This window comes from Heterocephalus glaber, unplaced genomic scaffold (assembly GCF_053883595.1).
Source record: "Heterocephalus glaber isolate CG9 unplaced genomic scaffold, H.glaber_assembly_v1.0 deba00000122, whole genome shotgun sequence".
NCBI classification, from domain to species: domain Eukaryota; kingdom Metazoa; phylum Chordata; class Mammalia; order Rodentia; family Bathyergidae; genus Heterocephalus; species Heterocephalus glaber.
Genome location: NW_028258138.1, coordinates 64,178,710 through 64,198,858, shown reverse-complemented (window position 1 = coordinate 64,198,858; position 20,149 = coordinate 64,178,710). Strand labels below are relative to the sequence as shown.

Here is a 20,149-nt window from a genome sequence, read left to right as displayed (position 1 = left end):
TCTGCAGGTCTTAGCTTTCCTTGAAATCTAGATTTTAAGAATATTAGCAATTCCATATATCTTAGCTGCTCCCAGCAAGTTTTGGTGACCCCTCAAGAACCTCTGTGGCATCTTCAGCAGTGCAAGGTACATGTGCTTACAGGCCATAATACAATAACAATATTGACACTGTACACTTACAAAGCAGTCAGCCATAGTCTTAGCACATTCTCTTAACCCTAGAAAGTAGATATTACTATTACCATTTTACAAATGAGGAAATATTTGTAATGAGGCTCTGAGAAGTGAAGTGACTCAACCAAAGTCATGAAACCTCATTTTACAGATCAACACTTGGACCAAGTAGCCCAATTTCCAATCATCTACACACTGGTTACTTCCTTTTGATTGCCATGAAATCCACTAGTGGTTTAGTCCCAGAAAAGGTGTTGTTTACCACCTACCTGAAAGAGAATGACTATAGTCCATAGTCCTGTGAGGAAAGTCTGTTCCTACATGACACCCAGGACTTGCAAATTTCTTGACAGTTCTGACCCTATTTATGTGATCTGGGTCATTTGGCTACCTCAGATAGCTTTGGGAAGAGCTATAAATAAATCCACAGCCTGCTTTTGACCTCCTGCTTTGTCTTGATCAGAGGAAACACACTGAAAGACTAGAAGGAGATCTTCCATGTCTCTCTCTGGTGGTGACCATGTCAAATGCTTAACGTCTGTAAGTCTGTAAACACAGGTCTCTGTTTGCAGCCATTTGCTAGAATTGTGATATCCAGTACACTAGCCCCACTCATGTCATTATTTATATTAACTGAATTTCCTTTGTCACATTTGCCAAATTGCAAGTACTCCATAAACACATGTGACTAGTGGCTATGATATTAGACAGTGTGGGCACAGAATATTTTCACTGTCACAGAAAATTCACCTCAACAGCATTGTCCTGCACACTGCCTTATGCAATTGAGTTTCCCCAAATAGCAAGTATGTTCTGACTTCTCTAGATCTCAGGCTCTTGTCACACATGAGTTTCCCTTAGGCCTCTTGACAGCTGTGCTTTGGAGTGGATGTGGGGTGGTAGTTATAGTCATGAAGTAGGACTGGGAAGAATCAAAAGACTGAACAAAACTCACACCCACAGCTGGCAGTGATAAATAAGCTGCCTATTCTCTCCTTTTTATGGAGTTTGGTGGGTCCATCAGAATGCTCAGGTATATGTTCTCATGAGGCATAATATAATAATACTAATATAACATTGTACATCTCACAAAGCAGTCGACCATATTTTATTTGTTGACAACACACACAGCATCTTTGCCTGTCTAGCTAAGCACCTATGACTCTATGAACATAAGTATGTGACAATTCACTTCTGGAATACAGAGGATGAGAAGAGACAAATTCTCCAGTAAAATTTTATGGTAAGATACTGTCCATTCATGAAGACCATTTATCTCAAAGTTCCATGGCTTGAAAGTTCCCACATGTGTCCAGTAATAATTCTCTGGATTTTAGATGAGACTCTGTAAGTCCAGGCTCAGAATTTGGGCAGAGAATCTGTAAATGTATTTCTTATTGTGCTGTCATTCACTGATCCACTTATTCTCTCCTTCTGTAGGATAATCCAAGAGGGAATTCAGGAGAACTTGGGATCTCTTCCTATCAACTCAGTGGTGGCCAACCGCAGTCTCCCCTGTGAGACTTCCCTATAAACTTATGTCTTCTCCACAGACATAGTAAGAAAGAAAAACTTCCTCAAACACTATTCTGAATAACAGATAAGAAACAGAGACCACCAGACATACACAGATACCATCTCTGAGGACCAGCTTGGGTTCGGTTTACAATCTAGAGCTCCATAGTCCAATAGAAATATAATGGGAGCCACACAGTCCATTGTAGATTTTCCAGGAGCCACATTTAAAAAGCAAAATGAAACAAATGAAGTTAATTTTAGTAACATTTTATTTGATCCAATATATCTAAAAGTTACCATCTTGGCATACAATCAATATTTTTAAATTACTAATGAGATAGTTACATTTTCATGATTCATTCGATCTGATCTGTATTTTACACTCACAGTGCAGCACACCCCAGTTCAGATTAACCCAATCCCAAGTGCTTGGATAGCTGAATGTGGAAAGTGGCTACTGTCCTGAACATCACATCTTCAGGAATCCGGCTTTTAGGAGTCTTCACTGGTTCTCCGGGTAATCTAGTTCAATGAATTCCACTTTGAAATTTATTTTCTGTCAAGTTGAATCTCATTTTAGTGACCTGACCCATTTCCAACATCTATAGGCTCTTTTGTATTTTATCACATCCCAATGGTATTTGCAAATGTTTCCCAAGAACCATTATTGTGTTAAGTAACACCCAACACTTAGTTCAACCTCAGCCCAATAGACATCTCCTCCAAATCAAAACACCACTCCCTGCTTGTCATTACATTTTAGTTCATTTCCAATTCATGAATTATGCTCTACTCCTTACATATTTGCATTAGTTTTGCAAGAAAAATACTGTGAGCTGCTACAGCAAACAAAAGCATGTTACACATGTCTGTCTTTCTTCTGAAGGACTGGAGGTCAGGGTAGATTTCTGTTCATTACTCCTAACTATATAACTATTTGGTAGAAAAGGAGGGTGACCAGAGAAGAGTAGGAGTTGCCCTGTCTTCTTGTTCAACCCTGGCCTTCTTCTTAGGGGCCAGGGCAATGCTTTGATTTAGTCACTGACAAAAGACAGCCTTGCTTCACATTGTCTCTCAGTTCCTTTGCCCAAGAAAGAAAATCAGACAGTGTAACTGCAGCCTCCCTGCTCATACCTCTAAGAGAGATGGTGGAAGGATTGAGTCTTTTTAGATTCAACCTGAATGCACTCCAACAGAAATGAACTGCTCAGACACCCGACCCAGCACAAAGAGCTCAAGGAGTAGATAAAAGGTCTCAAAGAAGCTAGTTTGGGAGTTTTACTTCTTAAACTCTCTCTCTCTCTCACACACACACACACACACACACACACACACACACACAAACACACACACACACTTTTCTTTCTCCTTAGGAAGAGTCCCTGTTTTTAAAATCTAGGCTTTCCTTTCGGTGGGAAACATTCTATTTGCAACCATTGGCTAAAAGATAGATGTTGGCCCCAGGGGCTAGAACTTGGCTCCTTCAATGGATATGCATTTCCTGGAAGGGATCACACTTGTGACTGGAAGAGCCCAGAAGCCCCTGTATCTGCCATCACAGATAGACTCTGAGTACATTTCAGGAAAAGGAGACATGAGATGCCTGTCCAGAGAATAAAATCAAATTCAATGGCTCCCTTGGTGCCAGAGTCTTCTTTGTTGGACTTTCACCTCTTGACTTTAACTCTTGCAAGTTTCCTATGAAATCTTCTCCTCCTGCCAGTCCAAGAACACTGATTCCTTTGGCCCTCATATTTGTACTGTACATTTCTAAGTAGCCACACTTCATTCATCTTGAATTCCCCCATGGAGGCTGGTACCATGCCTCATTCACAAAATGCCTTGACTGAGTGAATGTCAATGAACATGATAGTGAGATGAGTAGACTGTGTCTGTAGTTATCCACCACAAAACCTATCACACAAACCCTTCCCAGTGATATTAGAAGGAATGTGTTTCTTGGAGTCACAGGATCTACTCAAACTGCTAGATTTAAAAAGTCAGGTCAAGTTTGTTTTTGTTTTGAGTTTGCTTTCATGATCAAGCCTCAAGGCATTGACCTCAGGCTCCCATAAGGGAATGGAAAGCAAGGGTAGAAGAAATGAAGATGGAAAAAGAGTTGGTAGTCATTCATTTACACACAGCATGGATGGAGTGGACAGATGCTTACTTTCAACTACAACACAAAAACAGGCATGTGTCTCCCAGAAGACACTTCTAGTTGCTAACCAGTTTCCCCAAGGAAGCTGAAACTCCCCAGACTTCTGTAACTCAGGACATTAAAGTAGTCATGGGGTTCTTCACAGTCATCTCCCATCTGTTCTCCACAGAGGCCAGCAGGGGCAGCTTCTGCCTGGACACAGAATCCAGGGGATGAGGGAAGGCTGGGGCTCCTGTCCTGCTGTTCAGTGGGCATCCTCCTGCCACCACTCTCCACAGAATGGATTCTGAGAGATTTCTTCTATAAAGAAATAGACCACAAAGTGAGTAAATGTAGATGTCATTGAAAAGTTACTCCCCAACATTACACATACAAGTTATAATCATCTGTTCTTTCTTACCTGGACAGTGCACAAGCACACACCACACACACACACACACACATGCACAAAAAAAAACTTGTATTATTACCAGCACCAGTTCCTCAGCCTTTAGTTTCTCAACCTTGTTACAGCTATATTTCAATACTAATTACTTCATTGAAGCTACATTTGCCACATAGGCAGTGTTCCCACACCTAGTACTTCTGGTCACTAAGCCTAGTGAGGCAGCCTTTTCCCTGCCTATCTGTTTTCTTTAACCCTCTACTGCATTTGACACTCTTTATTTCTTCCTTTTAGAAATGTTCTTCCTCCCTGGTGTCTATGACTTCATTTCTCATTCTCCTCCTCCTCCTCTGAAACCACTCTCTTCACCTTCAGCCAAACCTGTTCTTTTTCTCTATGCATACTGGTTCCCCCAATTAAGGGGTTCCCCAGAATCCTGCCCTCTGCATTGTTACAGCCAACACTCTCTCTGAGTCACTTCATCTATATGTAAGCCTGCAGCCACCATCTGTTCTCTAAAGATTCCCTAACTCTCATCCAAATCAGCCCAGGCTCTGCCTTGAGCTTCAGACCCAGCTGTCCACCCACAATGAGCTTAGACTCAACTTGTCTGAAAGAACGGATCCCCTCCCCGAAACACTGCTCCTGCTGTTCCCTTCCCTAGTCTAGTTTATGGCACAAGCTGATCAGAAATGGGAGGCTAATGCTAAATGGCAATTACCCATAAAAAGTCATCCAGGTTTACTCTAGCCCCACCACCATGCCCTTGTTCCCACTCTCTCCGGGCTCTAGGCTCCCTCTCACCTCTAGTCCAACTTCACCCTGCCACCAGCAGAGTGACCTTTCAAAAATAAAAATTGGATCAGTCCACACTCAACCCAAAACCTTTCCATTGCTCCCACTGTCTACATAAAAGGTGCTCAACTTGGGATGCACAGGTGGACTTCAGGAAATATGTAAATACCTTAAATTGAATTAAAGTTTTTATACCAAATTACATTCTCCTGAGGAAACAATGTGGTTTCACAACATTCCCCACAGGATACTGTGATGCCCAGAAACATCCTTTGTGATGTAGTCACAGCCCTTCTCCAGGCTCATCTCCATGTATGAAAACCACTAGTCCCAACTTCTAGAGCCCAGGTGCCAGGGATTTGCCACTTATTGATAATCTTCTCTGAGCTCAGCCTGGGCTGGCTTCTGCCTGGAATCTCAGGCAGTAAAATGTCTGCTTTTGGGCAAACTGAAAGTTATAGACAGGTGAAGTCTCTTGCCCACAGCCAAACCTAGCTCTGACTCAGGTTAGTCTGATTTTAGGCCATGATCCTTTACCCCAACCAGATCACCCTTTCTCTTGAAGTTTATGAATGCCAAGCAAGATTTCTTGCCTTTCCAATTTTATGTATGTTATGCTCATCATACAGTCTCTGGAGGGCCCTGGAAAGCTGCCTACTCATTCTGCCCTCCTCAGGCCCACATATTGCTCTGAAGTCTCTCTCATACTTCACAGAGAGTCATCTTCATCCTATGTGCTATAATATGGTCATGGGCACTCTCTATTATAGCATTCAATGCTGTCTGGAACTTGTTTACTCTTCTGTCTCCTCCAAGCTCCAAAAAGTGAGCTTCCATGAAGGAAGGGTCTTTGATGCATTCCTCTTTGTAACCCCAGAGCCCACAAAGATGCTCAGTATCTCAGGTCTGAAATTTGAATGAATGAATGGAGATTATGATGTGTACATGTACACGTACACACACACACACACACACACACACACACACACACACTTTTTCAACAGCCTGTATCTAAAAGAACCTGAGTTTCCACATAATGTAGGGCCTTATGGCCAGCCAAAAGCTACACTTATAGGATGATAGAATAGGACAGAACAGTGAAATCTGTTTAGTAAAATCAGGATATGAAGTTAGCCATCACATCCATATGAGAGCACTATAGGTGAGGGTTGTTCTAAGTCAAGGAAATCAAAGAACAGGCACAAGCAGGGTGGGAGAAGAAATGCTTATTGACATCTCAATGCGAAGCTGACACTCTCAACTTTATGCTCTAATGTGGATCACTCACCCCACCATAGGTCTAAATGACAGAATCACAAAGAGCCACAGGCTTGGAAACAGCTACAAATGCACATCAAATCTCTCTCTCTGCCTGTGCAGCTGCTTCTAAGACAGGAAAGGCCAGCATCAGCTGGTGAAGACCAGCAGTGCACAAATACAGGCTGGGATGCTGAGAGGAAGGGTGCAGGGGACTGTGTAGATGTCCATGGTGAGCAAATATCAAGTTAGGAATGGTGCATCCCTGCAGGCCTTGAGGAGCTGGGGCCGCAGACAGACTATGGTGTCAGAGGCACATACACAAGCCAGTGTTCTCTTCCCACACACTGTTTCATTCATTCCTGTTCCATAGAAGTGACTAAACCTTCACATAAGTATGAACAAGAGGTGTGTTTATCACAGCTTAAAAGGACTACTGTATCCCTTGATGCAATCCAATCCATTTGTGAAATATGCATTTTACAACTTAACTCTTTATCAAAGAACTAATTATGACCTTTTGTGCTGTGTGTTCTTGTTCTCTTTCTGCATAAGACCAGCCATCTGTGCCTTTTAATCTTAAAACTATTTTGAGCTCCAAACATCCTCTGGGAGTTGGAAATGTGCCTGAGATGGGTCCCTCAGCTGTTCCATTTTCATTCTGTCCTGCATGGGGGAGTCTATAATTGTAATCAATGCAAAAATGGGTCTGGGATTAATGCATTGACATCATTCTAGAGGATCAAGGGGAGCTAGAGATTGCAGCTAGGTCCTCCCAGAAGCACCATGGTCCTCCCAGAGAATGTAGGGGAAAAGAGCAGTGGGGCTGGCAGTCACTATCCAGGATCTGGACATACACATCTTTCTTTTTCCTTATTAAAGATCTCTAAAGGACACTTTTCCTAATATCTGCTTAGTAATTAACATTTATTCATAATAAATTCATTCAATATAAACATATACTGAACACCAGCTATTATGAGGTGCCATGATAAATAAAATTTGTGATAGCTATAAGAATTTAATAAATAATGGTTATTAATACATGCCAGAAAAAATGTCAAATGCCTTACATGAATTATTTGACTTAAGTTTTCCATAACCTTATGAAGGCAGTGCCATAATTATCACTATTTTATAGATGAGGAAAGTGAGGTTCAACAAAGTTAGGTGGCACACAGCTGTTGAAGTTGTAGAGCAGGACCCAAGCCTAGGTCCTTCTGATTTCAAAGACTATGTTTCTAAACAGTACAATTTACACTCTACACGATCAACAGATGAGTGGATAAAGAAAATGTGGTATATATAAGAAGTCATGTCATTTACATGAAAATGGATGGAATGCAAGACCATGATGCTCACTGAAACAGCCAGACTCAGAAGTTAAACAGTGAATGTTTTCTCTTTGTGAGAAACATAAAATATAAATAAATAATTTAATAGAACAAAGGAGAGACAATAGAAAACAAGAAGGTAGACTCCTGGAGACAGGAAACAGGATGGGAGGAGGGAGAAAAAAAGGGAGAGAGGAGTAAAGGGATTGAAAATGACCAATATATGTTATATGGATGCACCAATTTCCAAAAAGAATACCACTATTTTATATTACAAACATGCACTAATAAAAAATTATTTACCTAAAAATAAAGTACAGTCTACTGGCTCTTGGAGTCTGTATGAAATGCTGTTGGTGCCCTGCTCAGCCCTCTCTATCTGACCAGTACTCCATTCTCCAAATGCTGGACATACTGGCTGTGATCTCTCAGCTACTCTGGTGAACCACTCTTAGGCCCTCCCTGGTGACTGACTCAAGTGGGTTTTCCAAAGGGAGCTTCCTGACTCAAGATATGAACAACTCTGCATGTAATTCTTACTTCAGTTCCCAGCTGAGGTCACAAACAGGCTGAGCCTTATTCCTTTAGCCCTGTCCTGTTTCCCTCACTATCTTCCCTCTGAAAGCCCACACCAGTAAATCACTCTCAGCAGAATTCAAATGTCAGGCTCCGTATTGCTGAGGAAGGACCTGAGCTAAATCAGGTTGTTCCTGAGAACGATGCTAGAAGGCAGTCTGTAGGACAAGGGCATGTAGGGAGGGCATCACTCACCAGCAGTTGGCAGAACAGACCCTGTGACTGCTGGAGAAATGGGTGAGACACAGATGGAAGCAGATTGGGAGCTGCTACAACATCTCTGGCATTTGAGGAGTACAGGGTAAATATAATCTACTGGGACTCTAGGATCAGGTGGCTTTTGCTAAATTCTACTGATACACTAAAAGAGAAGATGATAGTCTCAGTCCTATCACCAATTTATAGTGAAGTGTGCTAGTCAAAGCTTCTCTTGGCATCATTTAAAGAGACACTTGTCTCCAGCAGCTGAAGACGAGGCTCATGAGCTGCTTACAAGAATGACAAAACTTCAAAGAAGGCAAGATTCACAGCCTGGGTAGGTCTCCCATTCCAAAGGCATGGTTTTCATAGGAAAGGAGGGCTCTCTGAGGGCTGGGAGGAGCTCTCTGGTAGGTGCATTTGAGAGCCTTAAACTACTTTCTACACATGGAGCTGCAGAAATGGGCCACTTTACTTTGACAGAAGATAAGCCCTGCTAACACCTGCCTCCATCTCCCGAGACTGCTGACCATGAGACCCTCATTTAGGGTTAAATGGCAATCTACAGGAATGGTGAAAGTGCCAGGTCTGTTAAGGGAGGGAAAAGGTTACACAGGAAAAGACGTGAATAACAGATTCTGCCCAGAACTGAGAGATGATGTCTGGGAGTGAGTCCTGAAGGCGATGGATCAGGAGTGGGTTAATACCGAACACAACTAGTTTAAGGGTAATTTTCCAATATTGACAAATCCCATAACTCAAGACTTAACACCTTTACAAAAGACTCAGGAGAGAATTTTAACATGCTGCTTTCAATGGAGTTGCTAATGCCACTTTGGCAAAGTATGAAAGAAGGAAACAAAATGCTCAGAAAAGAGGAAAAGCTAAAATGGACCTACTAAGTCAGGGATTGGCAAATTAAGGCCCATGGATCAAATCTGGGCCACTGCTGGCTTTTATACAGCCCACAAACTACACATGGTTTTTACATCCTTAAGTGGTTAGGGGAAAAAAAAAGAATATTTCATGACACATGAAAATTACATTAAATTCAAATTTTACTGTTTATAAGTAAAGGTTTCCTGTAACAGAGCCATACTTATTCATATATTATCTATAGTGTTTTCACACTACAGTGAAAGAGTTGAATTGTTGAAAAACAGACCATGTTATCCACAAACCCTAAAAGATTTCTTACCTGACCCTTTACAGAGAAATTTGCCAATCACAAATTTGCCAGATCACGTTGGCCTTTCAGGACAGACCCAAAGGAAAGAACACCTGTCTTGGTTACTTTCCTCATTGCTGAGATGTAATACCTAACACTGATAACTTAAGGGAGGAAAGACATTTTAGCTTACAGTTTGTAGAGGTTTCAGTCCATAGTCAGCTGGCTCTAAGGCAGAACTGCACAGCAGAGGGGCGTGGCAGAGGAGAGTTGATCAAGGCATGGCAGACTGGAAGCAGAGAGCATCAGGGGAAGAGAGGGGGAGGGAGGTATACTGGTCTAGGATACACTGCCCCCCCCCCCAGTGCTCCAGGCTCCACCTCCCAGCCTAACATTTAGCTATAAACTCATCAGTGTACTTAATCCACTGGTGATTATCACTACTGTGTGATCTAAGTGCCTTCTCAAAGTTCCATCTATGAACCCATGAGGCTCTTGGGAAACATCTATATAACCTCTCATATTACAATGGGAAAGAAAGTGCTAGTGAGAAATTCAGTGGCCTCTCATCTACAAGATGGGGCTAACATAGGAGATGCCTCTGCAGAACTGGATCCCTAGTAGCAATGGGGATAAAGAGACCCCCAAATGGCATCATTTAAGAAACTAAGTGGATGTAATTACTGTAATAGGAGTCAAGGAAGCCTGACTCACAGGGATAATAAGATGCTAACAGAACATAGTATTCTTGCAGAGAAATACAGATGGGTAGCTAACAAGAGAAATGCATATATGTTTTTCAAAGAATACCAAAAATATATAAGAGAAGGCTGAAGCCAGCCACTCCCATGGAAGACTAGGCCCCTTGCCCAGTTTCCCAGGTCTATGAACAATACTGTTATGTATATGGTCCATTTGTCCCTTGGCTCCAATTTCTAACCATCTCCACCCTATTCTGTGCCCTGTTTACTGCATTAATGGGTTCCCTCATTCTATCTGAAGTTTAGGTTCAGCTGTTGCAGCACAACAGTAGGGAAGTGAAGGGAAGGAGAATGAGCTGAAGAAGAGTGGATTCCCCTGCATTCTTTCCAAAGGGTGGCCTTGATTTGGTCCTAACTCTCAATTGAGGATTACAGCACCTCTCAAGGTGGCCTCCTTCACATAACTCTCTCTCCCTCCAGGTTCTATTAATTCTCTTCTTTCTTTTCCCTTCAAAAATAAGGGGGTTATTACAACACTGCTATATCCCCCTTTATGGTTTCCTCATCCTGTGCAGTCCTTTACAAATCCTTTCATTAAGCTGTCTTTGCACATCCCAGTTTCAGAGAACTATATGCTCCTTTCTGGGACCTTGAATAATGCAAGTATAAAATGCTTTGGGATATGAGAGAGTGAGTACTATATGAGAGCCAAAGTAGAAGAAAGAAGCAGAGAAGACCTGAACTAGACAGGAACCAGTGGATATAGAAGAGAGGGCTGGTGAATAAAACATCATAGAAGAGGAGCAACCAGAGTAGATAGCTACTGGCTCTCCCTTTGCACTTTTTGCTCTTTTGCAACCTCCATGATGACCAAAGTTAATCTGGGTGCTTAGCATTAAAAATAACTAGCTTTAAATCCTTAACAGGAAGATGTGTTCTGCTGCCTCTAAAGACCCTTTAATTCTTCCATCCCAGAGTTGCAGAATGCTGGTGACAAAAGCATCAGATCACCAACTACCATAGCAGCTTGGAGATTAGTTGTCATTCTCTTCACCACACCCCCTGGTCAGTCACCCCTCTTGTCCTCACTTTTCCTCCGAGGTCTTATTTCCTAATCTTGTGTACTGTGATAGACAAGGAATAAATGAACATACTGTGGATTTTTGGCTTCCTTGGTCACACCAGCCCCATCTCAGGTGCTGATAGGTTCCAGCATCCTATTAAACAATGCCTATTGAATAATAAGTGGCCACATCTCTGTGAACCAGGAAGGTCAGCAACCTCAATGTTTGTCTCATAATCATGAAGTAAGGATGTGAGCCATAAGACAACAGAGATTTTTTCAGAAAAACAGATACTTCAGGCAATCATCTGCTGGTATAAGGCCTCACATAACTTTCACAAGGAGATCATCAATTGTTTGAGCTTTTCCTACCAACTGGAGAGTCTCTTTACCTCCCACAGGACCAAATTAGCAAGATTCAACAGGTACCTTAAGAAGGGCAGAAGCACAACTGGGAAAAATCTAGACAATTTGCAGATCACTAAAGGATGTGGTTTTGGCTTTGACACCAAAATATCTGTCCCTACCCTCACTCCAATCTCTTCTCAGTCAGGTAAGATTAGGGTGAGAAGCCTTATGCTTTATCCATTTGTTGATAAGGATGGAGACAAAAGTACACATTATTTGTTACACTGATATCCTCGTTATTGATGGTTGGTTAAAGAAAACTCAATAGGGTTTATCTACATGAAAAACTGACAAGAGTTAAGATGTAAAACATTAGGAAAAAAGTGCAAGACCAGTCAGTGATAGCAGATATGAGTATGCAAAAATACCATAACCCCATAAACAAAATTAATAGCATTAGCAAAATACATACAATGGGTTCAAGGCAAGGATATCAAATTAAAGCTGATTTAAATGCAAAATACCGTGAGTTCTAAGCATTACAATAATACTTTCTTATTTATTCAATTCTGGTTTGTGCAATACATCCCAACTCTGAAGCCTAGAGAAGGAATCAAGTCTCTGTGGTTTTAGGGAGAGCAACAAGAGTAAAAAATCAGTCAAACAGGAGTTAAATTAGAAAGAAAAATCAGAGGGTAATTCTTCTCTGGGAGAGGGAGAAAGAGAAAAAGATAGTAAAAACTCAACAATAAGCAAGTAAGATGGAACTAGAGCTTGCAAACACAAAGTCCTCCAAATTCCTTCCTCACTGGAACTGGAGGGGACCCAGTCAGATGAAGAGAAAGTGGCTGATCAGGCTTTAGGAACTGAGGGTGTAGAACTCAAGGGATATCTTGACCACCTGGAACTGAAGTAAAGAGAAGGTGGCTCTATTTGTAAAAGTCAAGTTTTGAATGCAGACGTGAAACATAACATCAAAAATAGAAGTTCTGCTACTGGTGGAATTATGGTTGACCACATTGCTTTGAACCAACCCTTCGATTGAGAACAGCTAGGAAAGATGAAAAATTATTAGAAACATCTCTTTGGAGAAAATAAAGATATGTAAAATTGCAAGGAATCTGTGGGCTAAGGATCAAGATCCAGAAGAAGTAATCCCAGAAAGATGAAAATTCAGGAGCATTTTCTCCTAAGACAGATATGCTATATAGAGCTTCTGCCTAGAGGAACAAAATCTGGAGCTCAGAAACCACCACAGAAGAGATACTTTGGTAAACACTTCGAGCTTTTAATTGAGATCCAAAAGAGAAACACATCCTAGGAGTAAGGAGGTAGCAGGAATTGAAACCCAGTTGTAAAATCTCTCATAACTGATTTGACTCTGGTGCTTAGTACCAGACTAACCACCTGCCAAATGCAAGGGGAATACTCTCTAGAAGCAGATGATCTTATGCTAAGCCTCAAATTATTGTTACAATTTTTTTTTTTTTTTTGGTCCCGGGGATCGAACTTGGGTCCTTGCGCTTGCACAGCAGGCGGCGAAACCACTGAGCTAAATCCCCAGCCCTATTGTTACAATTTTTTATGTAGAATACACAGCACTCAGCGAAAAATATCAGCCAAAAAGATCTGACCAAGAGACAAGTAAAAACACACAATAGAAAAAGACCCATGGAGGATCCAGTTAACAGGATTATCAGGCATAGACTTGAAAATAATTAACATTTTAAAAGACTTAAAACACAAGATGGGGAATTTTGACAAACTGTAGGCTATATAAAAGACTAGGTACATTAAAGGAGATACTTAGTAAACTAGGAGATATGTATGTCAGAAGAAAACATCTGCTATACAATAGGATGAGACAAATGGAGGGAAAATACAAAAACAGAGTCTGAAACATGTGAGAGAAAAGTAAAAAATGTTTAAAATATCTGTAATTCAAGCTCCAGAAGGAGAAGACAGCAAGAATAGAGAAGTAATATTTGAAGAGGTAATGGCCAGGATTGACCCTAAACTCACAAAAATCATCACACCATATACTGAAAATGCACTCCATTCAAATCCCAAACAGAATAAATACAAAAGTAACTATGCTTAATCATATCATTTCACAATTGCTGAAAAGTAAAAGACCAAAAAAGAGACCACATTTTCAAAGGAACAAAAATAAGACCTGTTTTCTCAACAAAATATAGAAAGCTAGATAATGAAACACTATTTTCTGTATGCTGAAAAAAAACAATTGCCAACATAGAATTTTATATCTAGTAAAATAAGTATATCATTTTTAAATTTGGGGTAAGGGGAATACTTTTAGACAAACAAAAACCAAAATAATTCATTGCCAGCCATCCTGGCTATATATGCTACAGGATATTCTTCAGGTAGAAAAGAACTTATCCCAGTTACAAGGTAGGACGTGCAGGATAAAGTGAAGACCAACAAAAAAGGGCAAATCTAAAAAATATTGACTCATAAAACAGTAATAGTTTATTTGAGGACTTAAATACAAAGAACTGAACAGAATGATAATAATAGCCATAGGTTAGAGAGGGATAGAAATAAAAAGAATCAACAAAGGTTATGCAAGGTTCTTGCATAACCCAGGAAATGATAAAAAATTCTAGTTTATAAGTACTAATATAGATACATTTTATTAAGTCAGGGGTACATTTCATGATGTCTAATGTATCCACTTAAAGAATGCATAACCAACAAGTAGGTCTTTTTAATAATAAAAAGAAACAATTCAAAAGTGTCCACAACAGAATAGGGAAAAAAAGACGAATATCAACAAAACAGGATGACAACGCTGAACCCACATACACCAGTAACAACAGAGCCAAGTATACAGTGCAGAGAGAGCAATTTGGAGCTGCAGGGCTGAGTTAGTAATTGAGTAGAACCATAGTGGGAGGGGAAAGTGGGTCAGAATCTAGGGAGGATGGTCAGGATAAAGGTGGAAAACAGTGTTGGGAGATCAAGGATGTGTTCCCCAAAATGTTTGTGTAGTGAGTTGAACTGTGGTGAACTAGGCTGACAAAATGCAGAGTGGGAATCCTTTCACTCATCCAGATCAACTGCTACCACCATGGGACACAGCAATGACAGTGACACATTTCTTCATCACTTGCAGAGCTTTCACATGAAATACCACCTCTTCATCACAACTTTATGATATAGAGCAGACAGGATTATAATCCTCATTTTACGTATGAAGAAACGGAGACCTGGAAAAATTCAGTAACAACCCTAAAGTCACACTCTGTGCTGAACTAGAAAGTAAATCTTCCAGTTCCCCAACCACATGACTTCTAAGGCTAAAGTGACATAGGACGTACAGCGTGCTGACCTTGCCAAGTGTCTTCCACCCTACATTTTGGAGTGTTTATTCCCCATCCTGCAGAAGAGCTGGGCTATCTAGCACTACCAAATAGGTCTAAAAACTAACTGGGTTCCTCTACTGGAAAGGCCTAGCACAGAGTAAACATCCCCTCAGCCGCATCCAACTCATGGCAGAGAAATCAAACTCTCAGAGCACTGGCTTAAGGGACAGGCAGAAACTAGTCACTGTAGGTGACAGCAAGACCGGTAGGATACAGGCACAGCCTTCCAGGAGCTCCCAGCCTGGAAGCAGGAGAAGGGAAGAGCACATGTGCACTAAATGCAGACAAGCACCATGCAAAGGCACAAGAAGCAGTGGGGAGACCACATCTTGGTCTCTGGAAAGCGTGAGGACTGAACGTACCAGGGTGACAAGGGCGGAGCTGCTGGGACTGAGCTGTGGAGCCAGAGCCATTACCTTTCTGGCCAACACCACCACCCCAAAGGCTGTTGTGCAGATAATCCCCAGCACTGCGGCCACAGCTCCAAGCAATAAAATCTGGAACCAGGTGCTGGTCTTGGCTGCTAGGGGGAGGACAAAAGAGAGGTCAGTGGCAAAGGCAAAGGCAAAGGCAAAGCTGCCCTCCCTAGCGAATCTTCAGCTTCAAGACAGAGGGAGGGACTGGCCAGGCCCTTTCTCTAACCACAGGACTGGCATCTTTAAGCTCAACTCTCTGGAAAGTAGAGCATCCTCCTGCCCTATCCCAAAATCAGTGACTGTCTCTTAAGTCGGGTATTTGATCAAGAGCAGATCATTTTTAACACTCCCTCCCTCTATGCAACAAAATCATTTTCCGTAATCATGGAATTAAACACATAATACCATCCAGAAGGAAACACAGAAAGTGAACATTGTCATATATACATATGAAAAAAATATATATCCATACCAGTAGAAATAGTTTACTTAGAAATTAAAACAAAGTAAATACTAACCTACAAAATGAAAAGTTATATACCCTTTTGCCTTAGCCCTATAACAGTGATTGCCAACTAGGCTATGGAAACCTGGAAGGAGTAAATAAAGATCTAGAACCTTATGTTTTGCTGTATTCCCATCACCTGGCACATAGTAGATGCTTAATAAATATTTATAGTGTGAATGAAAACCTGAAGAAGTGAGTTTCTTTAAAACATAAAATGTAACTAGAAGAAAGAAGAGGCAAGAGAGGAGTTCTGAAGACAGGCATATTCGGTTCAAAGAGAATATGAGAGAAACAAGATAGTTGCCCCTATGTATGCTGTGCCATGAGCAGAAGGATTTCTGAGCCACTTCATCCCATCTCTAACTCCTCCCCAGGCTCTTGGGCAGGACCCAGGAATCCAGGCAGGACATGGCCAGTGCCTGCCATGGCCAAACCCCGTACATCCTGCTCTTCCAGCTCTGAGGACCCAGGCACCATAGGCCAGGCCAGCCCCTAGTTGAATGAGATCATTCAGGAAGAAAGAGGGCAGGAGGGAGGGAAAATAATCATATGTTAGGGCTCAGAGGGGCCACAGAGGGTGCCCTACAGAACCAGAGAGGACTGTGGCCGGGGGAGGAAGGCAGAGCTAGGGTGGGAGCCAGGACCAGGACTGGATTCTCTTACAGCTTGATAGTTGAAGAGGGGAATTAAAACTATGATGAAATTTTTAAAAAGGATTATGATTAGAAGTTTGGTTTTAGGTTTAAGGATAAATTAGAGATACTTAGGACCACAGAGGTATTTAAGATATTGAGTAAGTATATTATGTTCATTAGGAACTTTTGGTTTGAAATGAAAACACCAATTCCTCCAATCACAGTTGTAGTCACAGAGCAAAGACTTCAAGGTCTTTGAAACAGCAGCAGCCCTTAGACAAGCACCACCACGAGCAGTGGGGAAGGATAGACTCTGCACGAGGGATACTAAGGCTCGTGCCTAGTAACCAGGTTAGTTTTAAGGTTAAATTCAACTTTAGGTTAAGTTCAAGGTTAAGAGTTGCTTAACTATTATAGTTAGTAGGGACGTGGACTAAGGTTTGAGATAGAAAGAAGACAGGGTTAGCCAGGCGTGGTGGTGCACACCTGTAATCTCAGTACTCTGGGAGGCTGAGGCAGGAAGATCAGATTGAAAATTTGAGCCCAGCAAGGACAACTTAGCAACTTTGAGAGACTTTGTCTCAAAATGAAAAGTAAAAAACGGCTGGGGATGTAGCTCAAGCATGAAGGCCTTGGGTTCAATGCCCAATACTGCAAAAATAAAAATAAACCAAAAAGAAGACAGGATTGGAGTTAATGCACATGATTAAAGGACGGTAAGCATTTCACATAAGAAACTGACCCCTTGAGAAACAGGAAGAGAGACAAAAGTGGCCAGTGCTGTTTCCTGAAGTTCCCAGTGGCAAAAAGAGAGAAAACCTACAAGCTTTGGGAAAGGGTTGGGTCCAACAGAACATCTTCTGAGCACTCTCTCCAGGTGGCCTGTGGGACACAGGGAAGAAACCTGTGCCTCTTTTTCCTCATTTTCACAGCTGTGTCACTGTGGCCAGAAAGGAGCATGCTTGTCAGCAGCATCAGCCCCTGAATGTCTGGCCCAGACACCAGCAAACAGACATAGCTCCTTTCTGTTCTCCAGCTCCTGGCTTCTATCCTATGGGAGCTTCCTGCCTGGATGCCCTCCTACTCCGCTCCTGCAGTCTGGTGACAGGCCACCACGTTTTATAGATATAGACACTGAGAAAATGTTAAACAATTTGCCCGAGTTACCCAGGTACACAACAACATTCAGCCCCAGGCAGTATGACTCCAGAACCTGGATCTTAACTGCTTACTGCATTTGTCCTACAACAGAGCCAGCCAAGAAGTAACATTTGAAAGGAAACTTTAAGTAGGTAGTCTTTTAGCTTCTCACTCTACATGCATTTTGAAAACTCCTAAGACTTCATCTCTCACACAACTGATGGCAGAAAGTAGAAATTCTGAGTGTGGAGTTTCATAGAACCAGAATACCAATGTTAAAATCAGCTCTGTCACTGGCAGCTCCAAGGCTCAGCTCCCACCTCCATCAAGCAGTCAACTGGGAATCAGATTCGGTCCACACTTCCATGGTGGTCTGTTCTAGGTGGCCCTGTTCTAAAGACATGTGTGGTGGGCAGTTCAACCCTACATTAGCACCTCTGAAGGTGTTACATCTGTCCTCACTGCACTGAGGAGGAGATTGACTCACTGAGGAGCTAAGTTATCTTATCTGAGTCAACAGCAGAGCAAGATTTGCACCTAGGCTGTCTGGCTTCAGAATCTGAGCTCTTATCCAATCTGCCATACTGTCACTCAGATATGATGCATAATCCTTTCTCAAAGCCTGGAGATTTGGGTTAAATGTCCAGATAGGTAACAACTATGGGAGCATCTTGGAAATTTTGAAGTACCACACAAATATCAATTCCTGTCCATTTACTTAGGACAGGCTGTGCTTTGTTTTCAACCAGCTCTAATATTTATAAACTTAAGGACTAATTCTAATTTTCACTATTGATACTAAGACAATAGATGAGCACTCTTTGTACATAACCTCATCAACGAATCTTCTTTGTCAATATAAGGTGTGCTGCCTATGAAAGCACAATGGTTCTAGGTCCTGGAACCTTTGAGAACATATCACATCCAAACTTCTGAGTACTCTGAATTCATTGGTCTGGGTGTTCCCTGGTTTCAATAGTCTTTTTTTCCCTTTGATTATTTTCTTTAAAAAAATTTTTTTTCTTAGTACATGCTTGCAGCACATAATGTTCATATTCCTTGTGTGAAGCTGATACATGTACATAATATCTTCATTCCTCTTTTCATCCCCTGACCTCCCTTTTTGATCCCCTTCCCACTTGGGAAAGATCTGTCTCCCTACTTCCTATTATCTTTTTTTTTGGTACCGGGGATTGAACTCAGGACCTTGTGCTTGCAAGGCAGGCGTGGTGCCACTGAGCTAAATCCCCAGGCTATTATATCTTTTATTTTGCTCTTTATTTAGCAAAAAAAGTTTAAAAATTCCTCAGGTAACTCAAATATGCTCTACGTTTGGGGAATCCTACTTCCAAGTGTGTCTCTATGGTGTTTTCTGTGTTAGAGAAAGAGGTTAATCAGCTACCCTGCTCCAGTGCACATACCTGGGCTTCCTTGGACCTCCAGGAAGATTCTCCCCCTGTAAATCCCATCAGGGTATGTGTGATAGATGCAGAAGTACTCCCCTGTGTCATTCACGGTCAGCGAATGGAAGGTGAGGCCTTGGATGGGGCCTGGGGACACCCGCTCACGAAAGACTGGGTTGATGTACCACCCAAAGTGAGGATGACAAATGGCCAGGAGTTGGTCTTGCTGCTCCCAGTTGACCTGGGTCACTTCAGCCGTTGTGGAGGAGAGGTAACATTGTAAGATGACAGAGCCACCTTCCTTTGCTGAAATGTTCCCCTGTGTTATTACTGTGCCTTCCATGGATTCTGGGGAGAAGAAAAAACACTATGAGTCCCAGCTCAACAACTGTGTTCAATCTTCCTATAGAAATTCCAAGGTGTTCCGAGGCCAGAATTGGATACGTGAACCATAATTTCTCCAGTACCTCTTATTACTCTCTCATATAGACTATACTCATTTCCTGTTCCCCTCAATTTCGAAAGATGTTTCCCTCCACGGCTATCATTCAATCCTCCCAGTCCCAGCCCAAGGGCTCTTTCCAGTCTTGGCCTTTTCCATGCTCCTCCATTCTCTCCAGCCCATCTTCTTCCCTCAGTCACCCCTGCTACCTCTGCTTCCAGAGCTTGCTTCTGCTCCCCTTGTCAAGAGGCTCACCAAAGCTGCACTTCCTCCCCAGGATCCTTCAGGACCTCAGCCCATCATGACCACCTGTTTCCTTCCACACTCACTGCCCCTATCACATAACTCTCGCCCTCTCAGGGTATTCTGTTGTATTGCTTCACAACTAGCTCATTATTATTTTCATGTGCGTCTTTTGTTTTTCCACTTACAATGCAAGCCCTCTGCCAATACCACCTCTTCTAGTTTTGCATCTTCCAGCAGCCTAGTCCTGTCCTGGGTGCCTTAGGCTGTGAAATAAAACCTGGCTATCTGGTTG

The 20,149-nt window shown here is 42.0% G+C and overlaps 1 protein-coding gene across 2 annotated transcripts; it reads right to left on the bottom strand.

Annotated features, from left to right (window-relative positions):
• Positions 1 to 3,402: 3,402 nt before the first annotated feature.
• On the bottom strand, positions 3,403 to 19,786 carry Tigit (T cell immunoreceptor with Ig and ITIM domains). Of its 2 annotated transcripts, XM_004835690.3 has the most exons (3): positions 19,188 to 19,786; positions 15,484 to 15,590; positions 3,403 to 4,153 (listed from the first exon to the last, which is right to left on the bottom strand). In XM_004835690.3, exons 1-3 carry the CDS (start codon positions 19,510 to 19,512, stop codon positions 3,917 to 3,919), a joined length of 669 nt encoding a protein of 222 aa, XP_004835747.2. In that variant the 5' UTR covers positions 19,513 to 19,786; the 3' UTR covers positions 3,403 to 3,916. The 2 variants fall into 2 exon arrangements, 1 of the variants encoding a protein (XP_004835747.2); XR_015450390.1 differs by lacking the exons at positions 15,484 to 15,590; positions 19,188 to 19,786 and adding an exon at positions 5,043 to 5,176 and having other exon boundaries at positions 3,970 to 4,153.
• Between the last annotated feature and the right edge of the window lie 363 nt (positions 19,787 to 20,149).